The 16456-nt window shown below is 36.2% G+C and overlaps 1 protein-coding gene across 1 annotated transcript; it reads left to right on the plus strand.

The window, feature by feature from the left end:
• The first annotated feature begins 13031 nt into the window (after positions 1–13031).
• LOC103212328 (olfactory receptor 6C2-like) lies at positions 13032–13985 on the plus strand. The gene has a single exon (XM_007958316.2). It carries the CDS (start codon positions 13050–13052, stop codon positions 13983–13985), a length of 936 nt encoding a protein of 311 aa, XP_007956507.2. The 5' UTR covers positions 13032–13049.
• Positions 13986–16456: the final 2471 nt, after the last annotated feature.

The raw sequence follows: 16456 nt of genomic DNA on the forward strand, positions 1-16456 counted from the left end.
CTTGGAAGGAAGGTTGGGCAATCTACTTCCGTAGTGATACCGCCTCAGAAACCCAAGGAGGGGTCATTATGAGTTGGGTCTGACTTGATGGCACATAACAACAACAACAATATAATCTATATGTTATAAATTTATTCCTTCATTAGATTTTGTAAACATCCTCTTCATCAAAATATAAATAAATATAAAAATTATATTGACTGATGTGGTAGTTAAATTGTGTGTCAGCTTGGCTGGGCCCGGTTTTGAGTGGCTGAGCAGCTGCATGTAGGTATTCCCCATGAGACTGGTAATCAACTCCATGGTAAAATCTATGGGAGCTGCTGAGTAGCTGCCTTAGGGGTGTTCTCCGGTTCTACTATATAAGAAGGAGGATTGAGAAAGGTCTCTGGAGATTTTTGGCATGTTTGGATGTTGCATGTAGCTGAGTCTCTATTCAGCAGCCTGTCATGTTTCCTGCTGATCTTGGGACTGTCTCTGGACTTGAAGTAGTGACCTGCCATGGTGTTTGGTAATCTTGGGACTTTGTCATTTTATTTGTTGACCTTGGGTTTATCAGCCTCAGCAGTCAATATCTGCCTGAGTTAAGAGAAGCCTCCAGCTTCAGTGGGCTGGGAAGAAGAGGCAGAGCTGAAGCCCAAGGCTGAGGGGCCTTAACCAAGTCCCTAGAGCAGGCACTTTGATCTTGGACTTCTAAACTCCTAAACTGTAAGATAATAAACCCTGTTTGTTAAAGCTACTCATTTGTTATATTTTCTGTTAGAGCAGCACAAGAGGGCCAAACTAAGAAAATCAGTTATAGATAAATGTATAATAGAATCTAACATATGGGTATATATATGCTTTAAACCTACCATGTAAGCACATAGTCCACCATTCATCAGTCAGTTTGTCATACAGTGGTGGCTTGCATGTGTATGTGATACTGGAAGCTATGTCACCAGTATTTCAAATACCAGCAGAGTCACTCATGGTGGACATGTTCAATGGAGCTTTCAGACTAAGTCAGATTAGGAAGAAGAACTGAACAATCTACTTCTTCAAAAATTGGGCAGCGAAAACCTTATGAATAACATTGGTTAAGGTATTTTAAATTCCCTCATATGCATACAAAATCTGAATAGAGTTTAAGGAAGACCAAAGATTAATGCCTTTGAAATAAGGTGTTGGTGAAGAATATTGACTATACCATGGGCTACCAGAAGAACAAACAAATCTTTTTTGGAAGAAGTATGGCCAAAATGCTCCTTAGAAGCAAGGATGTGAGATTAGTCTAACATACTTTGGACATATTATTGGGAGGAACAATTACCCGGAGAAAGACATCATGCTTGCTAAACTACAGTAAGTGAAAAAGAGTAAGACCCTCAACAAGATGGAATGACAAAGTGACTGCAACCATGGGTTCAAACATAGCAATGATTGAGGATGGTGCAGGACTGGGAAGAGATGTGTTCTAGTGTATACAATAGGGTCACTGTGAGTTGGAACTGACTTAATGACACCAGATAACAATATCAACAATACAGATAGAATATAATCTGGAAGCATACTCATCAAGCTGGTAACAGTTGTTTATTCTACAAAGAGGACTGGGCTTGGATGGAGAAGAAGAGAGATTTTATCATTTTCTCTCTCTTTGGAAATTTGAGACATAATAAAACCACCAATCACTTCATGGAAAAACTTTAGAATCAATTAAAAATTAAGAAAAAAAGCACAAAAATATGGAGTTAAAATGTTCAATGTTAGTGATGAAAATGATGTATGAAAAACATTGCTTGAGTTATGATTGATAATTATCTCCTTTAAAATTCTCTGTGACTGTATTTTAGTACACATATTTAAGACCAGACAGACATTTTGAAGTATTTTCTACAGAGGAAGATAACTTAAGATGTGGGAAAGAAAAAAATGCATGTCATTGAGGATAGACAGCGTCACATAATGATTGATAAGGCATACCAGAATTCTGAGTCAAGAACTCCCCAAAGTTCCCAATCAGATGAATCACTATAAAATGGAATTAAGTAAGTGTAGGTGCTGGAAACTTGTTGAATTGAGACAGAGATTGAGAGGCTGACATGACAAGCGAGCTATGAAGCAAAATTGCACAAAATCCACATTGTGATCTCATTGTGTCTTCACTGACTAAGAATCAGTTCATGTAGGATAAAATGCCTTCAGGCTACATAAACAATGTCCAACAATCTTTAAACATAAGATATTACAAATATCAAACAGGTTTGCAAGATATTTTAGTGTCAACCAACCGTATTATTGGAACATCTTCACTGGAAAACCAGGGAATCAGGTGGAGACACCTGATCAGGAGGATCGTGCCTTAAAAGTAGGCATGTTGTTGTTGCTGTTAGGTGCTGTTGAGTCATTTCCAACTCATAGCGACCCCAGGCACAACAGAATGAAACACCGCCCAACCCCGTGCCAGCTTCTTGATCCTTGCTATGCTTGAGCCCATTGTCGCAGCCACTGTGTCAATTGATCTCGTTTAAGGCCTTCCCCTCTTTTGCCGACCCTCCACCTTACCAAGCATGACAGTAGGCATAGATTCATATAATACAAAATATCTGGACCCTCAAAAACAAATCTTAAAAATAATTATGAAATGTATCAAATAATTTATGGTACTGTGAAAAGAACAAATTATGACACTAAAAGAACAACAACAAAATCCAGATACCAACATAACATTCATGAATTTTAACATTGAATAAAATAGAAATGAACAAACAGTATGTTGTTGTTGTTTGGTCCCATAGAGTTGACTCTGATTCACAGCAATCCTATGTAGGACAGAAGGAAACACTGCTCGTTCCTGTGCCATCTTCAATGTACTTGCTATACTAGAGGACATCAGTGCAGCCACTGTCAATCCATCTTGTTGAGGGTCTTCCCTTTTTTTGCTGACCCTTGTCTTTACCAGGCATGATAACCTTATCCAGGGAATGGTCCCTTATGACAATATGATATAAATAAACTAGATGAAGTCTGGCCATTCTCCCTTCCAAGGAACATTCTTGATACACTTCATCCAAGACAAATTTGTACATTCTTCTGGTAATCCACGGTATTTTTGGTATTCTTCACCAACACCACATTTCAAAGCCATCAACTCTCCTTCCATTTTCCTAATTACTGTCTAGCTTTCACACGCATATGAGGCTACTGAAAATATCATGACTTGGGTTAGGTGCTCCTACATTTCCAATCTGATATATTTGGTCCTTGATTTAGAGTTCTCTTACCAGAGCTGTTCAGGGCAATGTGATGTCTGATTTGTTGACTGATGCTTGCATGGGTGTTGATTGTGGATTCTATAAAAATTAAATTACTCACAAATCCAATCCTTTTTTCTATTAATTGTGATGTTCCTTATTAGTCCAGTTGTGAGGATTTTTGTTTTCTTTATGTTGAGGTGTAATCCATATTGAAGACTGTATCTTTGATTTTCATCAGTAAATATTTCAAGTCATCTTCACTGTCAGCAAGAAGTTTGTATCATCTGCATATTGCAAGTTGTTCATGAATCTTCCCCAATCCTGATGCCATGTTCTTCTTGATATAGTCAGCCTCTTGGATTATATCACAGCATACAGATTGAATAAGTATGGTTAACCAATACAACCTCAACACACAGCTTTCCTGATTTTAAATAATGCAGTATTCCCTTGTTCTGTTCAAAAGACTGCCTTTTGGTCTATGTACTGGTTCTGCAATGGCAAAATTAAGTGTTCTGGAATTCCAGTTCTTCACAATGTTATCCATAATTTGTTATAGTCCACACAATTGAATGTCTTTGCATTGTCAATAAAATGCAGGTAAACATCTTTCTGGTGTTCTTTGATTTTAGTCAATATCCATCTGATATCAACAATGATATCTTTATTCCATGTATTCTTCTGAATCTGGTTTAAATTTCTGGAAGTACTCTGTCGATATATCCCTACAATCATTTTCAATTATTGTCAGCAAAATTTTACTTGTATTATATTGTTCGATATTATACTGTTCAATAACTTCCGTAATCTGTTGGATTACTTTTCTTTGGAATGGACACAAATGTCAATCTCTTCCATCAATCTCCACCTTGCTGGTCAGGCAGGTTGACAACATGACATAAGTAAGTGAGACAAAGTCTGGCAATTCTTGCTTTCAGGTGCATTTCACCTGCACTTGTTCCAAGAGAGATTTGTTTGTGTCCCATGTTGTCTCCCAAATTTCTTGGCATAAATGAGTATGTGTCTCCAGCATTGCATCCTTTGGTTGAAATTTATCAATGGGTATTCTGTCAATCCCTGGAGCCTTGTTTTTCAACAATTCCTTCAGTGCTGTTAAGACTTCTTCCTTCAATATCATCGGTTCTTGATCATGTGCCACCTCCTTAAATTGTTGAGCGTCGATTAATACTTTTCGGTAGAGTGACTATATTCCTTCCTTTTTTTTTTTTTTTTTTGATGCTTCCAGCATCATTCAGTGTTTTTCCCAGAGAATACTTCAATATTGCAATTCAAGGCTTGAGTTATTCTTCAATTCTTTCAGCTGGAGAAATGCCAAGCATGTATTTTCCTTTGGTTTTTTAACTTCAAGTCTTTGTACATTTCATTATAGTGCTTTACTTTGTATTCTCAAGCTGCCTTTTGAAACTGTTCGGCTCTTTTATACCATCATTTCTTCCATTTGCTTTAGCTACACTCTATCAAGAGCAAGTTTCACAGTCTCTTCTGAGATGATTTGGGTCTTTTCTTCTTTTTCTGTCTTTTTGATGACTGTTTGCTTTCTTCATGTATGCTCTTCTTTATGTCACCCCACAACTCATCTAGTCTTCTGTCACTGGTGTTCAATGTATCAAATCAATTCTTCAGACAGTCTCTAAATTCAAGCAATATATACTCAAGGTCGTATTTTGGCTCTCTTGGGCATTTTTTAAATTGTCTTCAGCTTCAACTTGAACTTGTATATGAGCAATTGATGATCTCTTCTACAGAGAACTCCTGTCCTTGTTTTAGCTGAAGATTTGGAGCCTCTCCATTGGCTTTTTCCACAGATTTAGTTGATCTTATTCCTGTTTATTCCACCTGGTAAGGTCCATCTGTATAGCTGCTGTGTATGTTGTTGAAAAAAGCTATTTGCAATGAAAAAGTCCTTGGTCTTGCTAAGTTCTATCATAAGATCTTGAGCATCATCTCTATCACCAAGGCCATATTTTCCCACTACTATGATTTTTCTTTGTTTCCAACTTTTGCTTTCCAATCACCTATAATAATTAATACATTTGATTATGTGTTTGGTCAATTTCAGATTGAAAACTTGTAAAAATCCTTAATTATCTTTGGCTTTATCTTGGTTGGTGTGTAAATTTGAATAATAGTAGTAATAACTAGTCTTCCTTGTAGGTGTATGGATATTATCCTATCACTGGCAGCATTTCCTTTTGAAGATGAATGTGACTCCATTCCTCTTCAATTTTCCATTTTCAGCGTAGAAGACCGTATTATTTTCTTTTTCAAAATGTCCAATACCAATCCATTTCAGCTCACTAATCCATGGGAAATCAATCTTCATGCATTCCATTTTATTTTTGACAATTTCCAATTTCCGTAGATTCAAACTTCATACATTTCACATTCAGATTATTAATGAAAGTTTTTACCTATTTCTTCCCAGTTTACATCAAGCCCCATCAGCAAATGAAGGTCCTGAAGGCTTTACTCTGACCTCATCATTAAGGTTGACTCTACCTTGAGGACTCCTCCTTGGGTTTCTCAGGCAGTATCACTATGGAAGTGGATTGCCCAACCTTCCTCCTGAGGAGTGGCTGGTGGGTTTGAACCACCAGCCTTCTGGTTAGCAGTCAAATGCCTTAAGCACTATGCTACCAGAGCTCCTATAATATGTCATCTATAAAATAATACTTTGAATATAAATAAAGACATGGTTTAAAGAAAAGTATCTTTTAAAAACCAATATACCGAGGAAACGTTAACCAAAACAAAATTGGAGTGGCTGTATTATATTAGTATCAGACAAAGTAGATTTCAAAGAAAGAGTATTTCTCAGGATAAAGTGTGATATTGAATATAAAAATAAATTACTGTATCAATAAGGAAGGCAAAGTATATGCCTCACATGCATATACATGTGAGAGCTGGACAATGAATAAGGGAGACCAAGTTGATGCTCTTGAGTTGTGGTGCTGGCAAAGAATGCTGAAAGTACCATGCATTGCTAAAAGAACTAACAAATCTGTCTGGGAGGAAGTGCAGCTGTATTGCTCCTTAGAAGAAAGAATGGCCACACTTTGTCTTACCTAGTTTGGTCATGTTGTCAGAAGGGACCATCCCCTAGAGAAGAATGTCATGCTATGCAAGGTGAAGGGTCAAGGAAAGAGGGGAAGGCCCTCAACAAGATGGATAACATAGTGGCTGTGATGATGGGCTCAAGTATAGCAAGGATCATGGAGCTGGTGCAGGACCAGGCAGTGTTTTGCTCTGCTGTGCATAGGGTCAGTGAGTCAGAGATGACTTGACCACACCTAACAACAATAGTGTATGCACTATACATATATGCATATGCAGTTCATAATAGAACTTCCAAATACTTGAACCATAAAGTGATATAGCTGAAAGAAAAATAGACAAATGAGTAATTAGAGATTAGACATTGCATTACCCTTCTCAGCATTTGATAGAAAATCAGCTGGAACATCTCCATAAAAGATTTGAAATACACAACCAAACAACCTGACCAAATTGGTATTTGTAGAACCCACAACCAAAAACAACAGTCTTTTCAAGAGCCCACCGAACATTCACTAAAATAGACAATAAGACAAGTCTCTTTAATTTGAAAGGATCGAAATCATATCCAATATGGTCTGTGTTCAAAATAAAATAAAATTTACCATAATAGAATAAATATATTTGGAAAAAATATCATCAATATTTTGGAATTAGCCATTTCTCACACTATGAACAAAAATAACTCAAAATTGATCATAGCCTAAAATGTAAAAACTACCAGAAAATATAGAAAATATTCACAAGCTTGTGACAAAGATCTTCTAGAAAGGTGACACACTAAAAAGCACACATCAAAAAAGAAAAAAATATTGACAAGTTAGACTTCATCAAAATTCAAAACTCTTACATTTCAAAAGACAGCAAAAAAAATAAAAATGCAGGCCTGAAACTAGGAGAATATATTAACACTTCAAATATATGCACAGAATAAAAAGTATATTTACAAATCTCCATAGTAAGAAAACAGAACCTAAAACAATGGGCAATATATTTGAATGCACACTTCCTAAAACAAGATGTATGCAGAATAAGTAATCATACAAAATATTTTAACAACATTAAGTTGTCATAGAAATGCAAATAAAAACTGCAAGACACATCCAAATGCACTCATTAGAATGAATGAATTGAAACAGAAAATGCCAAATACTGTCAATAGTACATATTCACTAAAGATCTCAAACATTATTACTGGGAAGGTGAAATGTTACAACTACTTTGGAAAACTGCTAAACATACACTTATACCAATTAAATTTATACTTGCCATTTGATCCAACAATTTCAGACCTGGATATTTACTGGAGAAAAATAAAAGCACATACTTGTACATGAATATTTAAAGGTACTTTAAACATAGTAGCCAAAACCCAGAAACAGGAAACATACTTCTGTGTTGAATAAATAAAATTATTGTGATGTCTAAGTCATGGGATATTTCGGAGAAACACAAAATGACTAGTGATATTCATAGTAACAAGGATGACTCTCAAGAGAAGGATGCCATGAGTGATTCCATTCCTATGAAACATAAGAAAAGTCAAATCTAGTCTAATCTATGTCTTAAGTAGATCACTGATTGCCTGAGTATGGATGGGAGGTTAACACTAAAGGGACATAAAGAAAAGTATGGAAGTGGTGGCAGTCCTCTATATCTTTACTGTGGTGGCAGTGGTTAGAGAGGAGTATGCAGTTGTTAAAAATTTATCAAACTGAAAAACTAAAGATGGTGATTTTATTGTATGTAAACCATACTCCAATAACTCTGAAATCCAGGGTTGACCCACATTAGTCCATGATTTAATTAAGACAATAACTTAAAAAGGAAAATAAGCACATTTCTGACTTGAGTATATGTACAAAGACACACTTGTATACTCTTGACTTGAAGGACCCTTTTAACTACAAAGGAGCTCTGGTGAGGCAGTGGTTAAAGCATTCAGCTGGTAATCAAAATGTCCTCAGTTCAAACCCACCAGCCAGTGTGGGAGAGAAAGATGAGGCAGACTGCTTCCATTAAGATATACAGCCTTGGAAGCTCTGTGGGGCAGTTCTGCTTTGTTCTGTATGGTTGCTATGACTCGGAATCAACCCAGCGGCTGTAAGTTTTTATTATTATTAATTACTACATGTTGTTGTTGTTGTTATGTGCCGTCGAGTCGGACGCGACTCATAACGACCCCTCCTTGGGTTTCCGATGCAGTATCACTATGGAAGTAGATTGCCCCATCTTCCTTCTGAGGAGTGGCTGGTGGGTTTGAACTGCCACCCTTCTGGTTAGCAGTCAAGTGCCTTAGGCACTATGCTACCAGAGCTCCTCCCCTCCTTGGGTTTCTATGGTGGTATCACTACAGAAGTGGATTGCCCAGTCTTCCTTCTGAGGAGTGACTGGTGGATTTGAACTGCCACCCTTCTGGTTAGCAGTCATATGCCTTAGGCACTCTGCCACAAAGACTTCCCAATTACTATATATTATAGTATTAATATATCACCCATCTGTCAGTTTCTTATACTGTGAGGTTTTACGGGTTGCTATGATGCTGGAAACTATGTCACTGATTTTTTTAAATACCAGCTGGGTCACCATGGTGGACAGGTTTAAGTAGGAACTTCTACACTAAGATTAGAAAGAAGGCTTGACAATCTATTCCAAAATATTAGCCAATGAAAACCTTATGGATCACAACAGACCACTATCCAACGCATTTGCTGTAAGGATCAATGGCTAAAGGAGAACATCATATTTAGTGAAGTAGAGGCCTAATGAAGGTGAGGGGTATTCTCAGTTACGGGACCCTCAGTGAAATAGTTTTGTATAATAACTACAATGAAATACTCAAGCATGCCCACAATAATGAAGATGACTTGGCCAGGCAAAGTTTTTTTCTGTTGTACCTAAGATTGCCATGTGCTACAGTCCACTTGACAGCAGCTATCTAGGTTTCTATTTACGATACCAATATGTTACTGTTCTAAACACATACATTAACTTTTTTAAGAAATTTCATATCTATCAATTATTCTGACAATAACCAAATAATGATTTCATAAGGATTTGTCTTGGGGATTTTTCTATAGTTGTAAAAGATGGGAAATAATCTGAAATGATTTCAAGTAGTAACTGAAAAATCATTGACTATCCATAGAGTAATATTTTAAAATGGTGAAACATTGAGAAAAGCACAAATACACAGTAAATTTTGTTTTAAAATTTCATGTTACATGTGTACAATTGACTGTGACAATAATAATTACATTTTAAGATGTGAATAAGTTCATACATACCTAAGGTTATACTAGCTCTACATCTTAACATATAGGCCTTTTTTATTTAATTTTAATGTTCATTCATTTGTAAATATTACATGTGACACATGTAGGTATGTTTGCAGGAAGAAAATTATGGAAGGATATGCTCCAAAGTAGTAGATTTTGTTACAGCCCTTCTCTGTTTATCCCTTTGCTTTTCTGCTTTTACTTATCTAATCAACCATCTTAATGTATAATTTATTCATATTATGAAAAATTGGAAAAGGAAAAAATAAAGATCTATAATCTTTGAGCTATCTTACATTATAGCAATGAATTTTAAATTACAAATAAAACTGGATGAGGTTTCCTAGTTTTTTGTTTTTTCTAATAGCATTCTTATTGCTTTCCTACCAGTCTGTTTTAAATGCTTTTGATGCTGAATCCTACCACTAAAGGTTGTGCCCCCACTCTTACCATGTTAAATTTGTTCCCCAAAGTTCATTACACAGATGATTCATTAGTGATTTTTGAACTGGGTCACTAAGGACCTCTTTGTTTATGAACTTTGGTGAAGATATGGCAAGTAAAAAATGATCAGACCTGATGTGGGAACACCCTCCACTGAACAAAGAGAGTACAGAACATCAACTCCTCCATAGCTAGTGGAGATTCCTTTCAGTTGGCTTTTCATTCCAGTGACAAGGAGCAGAAGAAAACACATCCTGGGCCTGTGATGGTACAACATCTATTGTAAAGAATATTATGCAGTTGATAGCATTTTGTTAGTCACCCTCCATACACCATACTTTGCAACTGAGAGAAATGCAAGGGGATTATGCATTCCCAAGGCTGTTGTGATTTGAGGAGTGACCAGATTCAATGAGAGTGACCAGAAATCCTCATGCTCGTTTTCAATTCATTTTAAAAATTCATTTAAAAATTGTAGCTGTAAATATAGTTGCAATTAAGTAACTCATAGAAAGAGGGTGTGATTAATTGCCAGAAGGGTGAGTATGGTAAATTATTTCAGTACAGTTACATTTTCCATTTTGAGGCTTGGGTAATATACGGCTCTAATAAGTGAATCTTCCCAGTTGAAAAAAATTCAGAAATGTGATTTCTAATATCAGTATTAATGGAATATCATTTTTAGAGTGCTATAAACCTGGTTAGTGTGTAGTCATTGACAAGATTATTTTAAGCAGCAACGTGTAACAGGTTATTCTGAAGTGTAACTTGGTGATACGGAGAATATCTCCCACATACAGATTTCTGGAAATTCAAAAGAGAAAAGAAAAACCAATGGCTTAGAATGTGTATTCCAAGATGGAATTGTGTACCAAAGGAGTAGAGTGGGAAAACAAAGTTAGAGGGCAGATAGATAATTCATGTAAAGTGTGTATTTAAATATCTAGAATAATAAATTGACCCTTTATTGCAAAGTCTCAATAAATATAACATATGACTTTTACTGTAAAGAGCACAGAGAAGAAATAGGATGGAGGTGTTGAAAATCAGGAGTTCCATTTCAGAATGTATATGTTTAGACTTTGTAACATTTGGTGGATGACTGAGATTCTGAAAAACAGTCATATGGTAGAGACCAGAAGTTCAAGAAAATTCTCAGACAGTGAATGTGTCAGGAGGTAAAGAAGTACTAAGAAAGAAAGCTGACAACTATCAACTTAATTGAGCAAGAAAGAAAATAAATATCTAGAAATTGTTGTTTTTAGGTGCTATCAAGACAGTTCCCACTCAAAGCAAGCCTACGTACTGCTGAACGTGTACTGCTGTTCATTGCCCAGTTCTGCACCATTCACAAAACTGTTGTTATATTTTCATCCATTGTTTCAGCCACTATGTCAACCCATGTCACTGAGGGTCCTCTTTTTCTCTGCTGACGCTTCTACTTGACCAAGCATAATGTTTTTCTCCAGGGGTTCGTATCGCTTGACAACATCTTCAAGGAAATGATACTAGAAAGGTCACAGAAAACTGGTGTATGTTGTATTTTAGTAAATCATGAGAGAATACAGTATGTGTATAATGTAAGAATACTGTGTGATAAAAGTACACAATCCACTTAGAAATCCCTTAAATTTTAATAGCAAAAATGAAGACTTTGATAATTTTTGATAGAAACTGTTTTATTATAATGTTGGAGATGAAAGGATGATTTAAATATATTGAAGATTGAATGCATGATGACTAAAAACTAAAAATCATTATCAGTCAGATACTTTTATAAATGCTTTATATACTAAACATATAATTTTTCAATATTGTTAGATGGTGTAACTGAGTCAGTAAAAGCAATCAGGAGTTGGATGTTCAGTATTTTAAATCTGATGTATTTTAGATTTAGTGGTAAAAATAATAAGATATTGAAGTGTTTTTCAATCTTAACTGAAAAGTTGTGATGATGTCTTGTATCTTCATGCATGTTGGATCCAACATATTTTAACTTCTGCACAATAAATTTCTTATTGTTGTTGTTGTTATGATGAGTCGGCCCCAACCCATAGCGACCTGTCCTTGGGTTTCTGAGGCAGTATCACTACAGAAGTAGGATTGCCCAACCTTCCTTCCGAGGAGTGGCTGGTGGGTTTGAACCTGCCAGCCTTCTGGTGAGCAGTCAAGTGCCTTAGGGACTATGCTACCAGAGTTCTTTTATCTTTTACATTAGAGTTGGGGTTAATAAGCTTCAATTAAACTGAAAATCATGAGAGAGAGGTAAGGCAAGGTGTGAGTAAAGGGTGCTATTTAAAGAAAACATTATTTTTGAAATTGTACTAATGTTACACCTCAAAGTCTTATGCAATAGATTTGGAGAGCCTTTATAGTGAGCTTCAAACTTTGTGATATATTTCTACTTCATCAAGAACAACACTTTAAGGAAGCACACGAAGGTGATCAAGAAGTTTTGAGATTCAGTTTTGTAATTCAGCCTGAGTAGGGACAGGTGCTGAGAATACAAAATATTAAGTTAGCTCTAACTATATGGAAAAATCAAATCCATGCTGTAGATAAAAATGAAACATAAATTGGGAAGAAAATGTGTTAAGAAGGAAACAACAGTAATATAATGGAGTGTGGTATATATAAAGCTATTTTTTTTTAATTTCTCCTGAAATACTCAAATATACACAATTGTGGAACATATAAAAACTCACTGCCATGGATTCAGTCCTGACTCATAGCGACCTCCTGGGGTTTCTGAGGCAGTATCACTACAGAAGTAGATTACCCAATCTTCCTTTGGAGGAGTGACTGGTGGGTTTGAACAACCACCCTTTTGGTTAGCAGTCAAATGCCTTAGGCATTACATCACCAGAGCTACTAGTATATTGCTAATATGTGTAATCAATTTTTAAATTACATGAAATAACTTTTGCTTTATTTTCCACCATTAATTACCACTCTCCTCATATCAAATATCTTTACTTTTAAATTCAGATTGGATAGAAGTCAGAAGTCAATGATGAGAAACAGCACAATAACATTTATCCTTCTGGGACTGACTGATGACCCACAACTGAAGGTTGTGATTTTCATCTTTCTATTTATCACCTATGTGTTGAGTGTAACTGGAAACCTGACAATCATCTTCCTCACCTTCATCAATTCTCATCTTAAAACTGCCATGTATTTTTTCCTAAAAAATTTCTCCTTCTTAGAAATCTCATTTACGTCTGCTTGTATTCCCAGATACTTGTACAATATATCAACAGGTGATAAAACAATTACATATGACAATTGTTTCATTCAAATTTTTTTTACTGACCTCTTTGCTGTCACAGAATTTTTCCTCCTGGCCACCATGTCCTATGACCGATATGTAGCCATCTGCAAGCCCCTACATTACACAACCATCATGAGCAGCAAGGTCTGTAGAAGACTCATCCTTTGTTGCTGGACAGCTGCCTTGTTGATCATACTCCCACCACTGAGCCTGGGCCTAAATCTGGAATTCTGTGACTCTAATGTCATTGACCATTTTGCCTGTGATGCATCCCCTCTGCTAAAGATCTCGTGCTCTGAAACGTGGCTTGTAGAGCAGGTAGTCACAGTTTGTGCTGTGGTCATCTTTATCATGACTCTTGTATGTGTTATTCTGTCCTATGCATATATCATCAGGACCATTCTACGCTTCCCTTCCGTCCAGCAAAAGAAAAAGGCATTTTCCACCTGCTCTTCCCACATGATTGTGGTTTCCATCACTTACGGAAGCTGCATTTTCATGTACGTCAAACCTTCAGCAAAGAATTCAGTGGCCATTAATAAGGGTGTAGCAGTACTCATGACTTCCATCGCCCCTATGCTGAACCCCTTCATTTACACCCTGAGGAACAAGCAAGTAAAACAAGCCTTCAATAACTCTATCAAAAGAATTGCATTGTTCTTAAAGAAGTAAGATTTGCTAATGTAGAACAATCACATTTTTACTAAAAGGTTATTAGGTCCTAAGTGTGTCTCTATATATGCATACATAAAATACATATATATTTAAGGATTTACTTCTTTCCTTTTCTAGAAAGAAATCTGTTTCAGGATATCATTTCTTAATAAGAGATTATAGTGCAATTTTAAGAAACAAAACAATGGCTTTGTATTTTAAAAAACCTGACAAAAATGCAAACAAAATCAACTAAAATCCACAGAATTGAGTTTATAATAATTTTGGGTAAAGTCATTGTGCTTGTTGCCTTTCTAATTCTGGATTCTGAGGGGTTTCTTTGTTTTGTTTTTGTTTTTTCTTTAATGCCATACATCATTTCAGGCATTGGGGATAAAAATTTCTTATCTTTCATGACTTCTATTCTAGCAAGTTCAATGATCAACACATTAAATAAAATATCAACACTACAAACAACAAATAATAAGAAATATTTAAAAGTTAAAAAGGAATAAAGTACAAATGATTATATCATAGAAGCTGAATCATAAAATGTGAGGAACTATAATTCTGAATACTCTAAAAATTACAAGACTAACAGATTAATTTGTACAGATAATATGTGAAATCAAAATGCTAAAATTTCTTCCTAGCAGACAAGTAAGCTTGTAAGGAAAATGATGTTATAACCTTAGGTACAAGAATGGCAGACTTTGTCTCACGTACTTTGGACATGTCATCAGGAGGTACCAGTCCCCGGAGAAGGACATCATGCTTGGTAAAGTAGAAGGTGGGTGAAAACGGGACCCTCTATGAGAAGGATTGACACAATGGATGCAACAGCGGACTAAAACATAGCAACGATGGTGAGGATAGCACAAGACCAAGCAGGGTTTTGATGTGTTGCACACAGAGTAGCTATGAGTTGGAACCGATTTGATAATACCTAAGATAACACTGGTAGCATAGTGCCTAAGGCACTTGACTGCTAACCAGGAGGCTGGCGGTTCAAACCCACCAGCCACTCCTCGGAAGGAAGGTTGGGCAATCCTATTTCCGTAGAAATAGTGCCTCGGAAACACAAGGAGGGGTCGCTATGAGTCGGGCCGACTCGACGGCAAATAACAACAACAAAGATAACAAATAACATAGTTTCATGTATACACTATATATTCCTTAGCTGTTAAGTAATTGGAATGATTAGAGGATTGCACAAATATCTCGATGCTAGAAATAAAAACTGAATAAAAAATAATGAAGGTATCTAAATTAAGAATATAAATGACTACAACACAAAGGAAACAGGAAAGAGCATCAGAAAACTAACCTGTCAAAAAGCATGGGGATATGACAAGAGAGAGAGTGATGAAGAAAAGAAAAACTATCACCAAAGTTATCATGATTTTTTATGAATGAAGAGGGAAATTGAGTACCAAAATAATTTTCCTCAAAGAAGCAATTCTGTATTACAACTTAAAAGGTCCCTCATAAAATTCTTGCCTCTGCTAAAGATATTCTTTCCCTCATTTTTCATCTGGCTAACACATAAACACATAGTACATCACAAATTTCAAAGCACTGAAGATTTTCTTTCATTTGTTCACGTTTCTCAGTAGGTGGTGAGAACTATGAAGGCAGAAAACATGCCTGTTACTCGCTTGTGTATTTAACCCATCAGCAAAACATCTGGTACATAGAACACAAATTTCGAATATCTTGAAAGAGCATTTCCCACAAAAAAAAAAAAAAAAAGGAGACCAATTATTAAAAGAATAAAATGAAAACAAATTATTTCTGACTTGAAACAATAAACTAGAGAGTATAAAATGGCATGGGGAAAGTAGGCTTAATATTAAAGATGAATTTTAATGTTAAGGATATTGCTGCAGATGTTTATGTTGATATTGTGTGAAAATGATTACAATAGCTACCAATCACAGTATCACTACAGACCTATCACTTTTTTTAAGGAATTGAGCATTTAAAATAGTGAATTTAAATTTGTGTTTTAAGATAATTGTACGTTCACATATAGTTGTAAGAAATAAATCAGAAAGATGCCATAGATGCTTCACTCAGTCTTGTTCAAAATGAATATTGTGTTAACAATAGTACAGTATGACACACAGGAAATTGGCATTCATACAGTATGTGTGGAGCTTGGAGGCTGCTTTTTCACTTGGGTGTGGCTCTACATTAATGCCCGGCCCAAGGTAGGCAGGCCCAAGGCTGAGGGCTGCTTTTCACATGGGGATTGCTGTATTTTAAGGCCAACACCTGAAGTAGGTTGGCCCAAGGCCTGGGGGCAGGTCTTTATTAAGGGCAGGGCCTGAGGTAGGCAGGCCCAGGGCTTGGCGGCTGCTTTTTGCTTGAGTTGTTGTTGTTGTTATGTGCTGTCGAGTCAAACCCGACTCATAGCGACCCCTCCTTGGGTTTCCGAGGCAGTATCACTACAGAAGTAGGATTGCCCAACCTTCCTTCCGAGGAGT

The sequence above is a fragment of the Orycteropus afer genome, unplaced genomic scaffold, assembly GCF_000298275.1.
Source record: "Orycteropus afer afer isolate SDZICR_OR568_19922 unplaced genomic scaffold, OryAfe1.0 scaffold00923, whole genome shotgun sequence".
Taxonomy (NCBI): Eukaryota; Metazoa; Chordata; class Mammalia; order Tubulidentata; family Orycteropodidae; genus Orycteropus; species Orycteropus afer.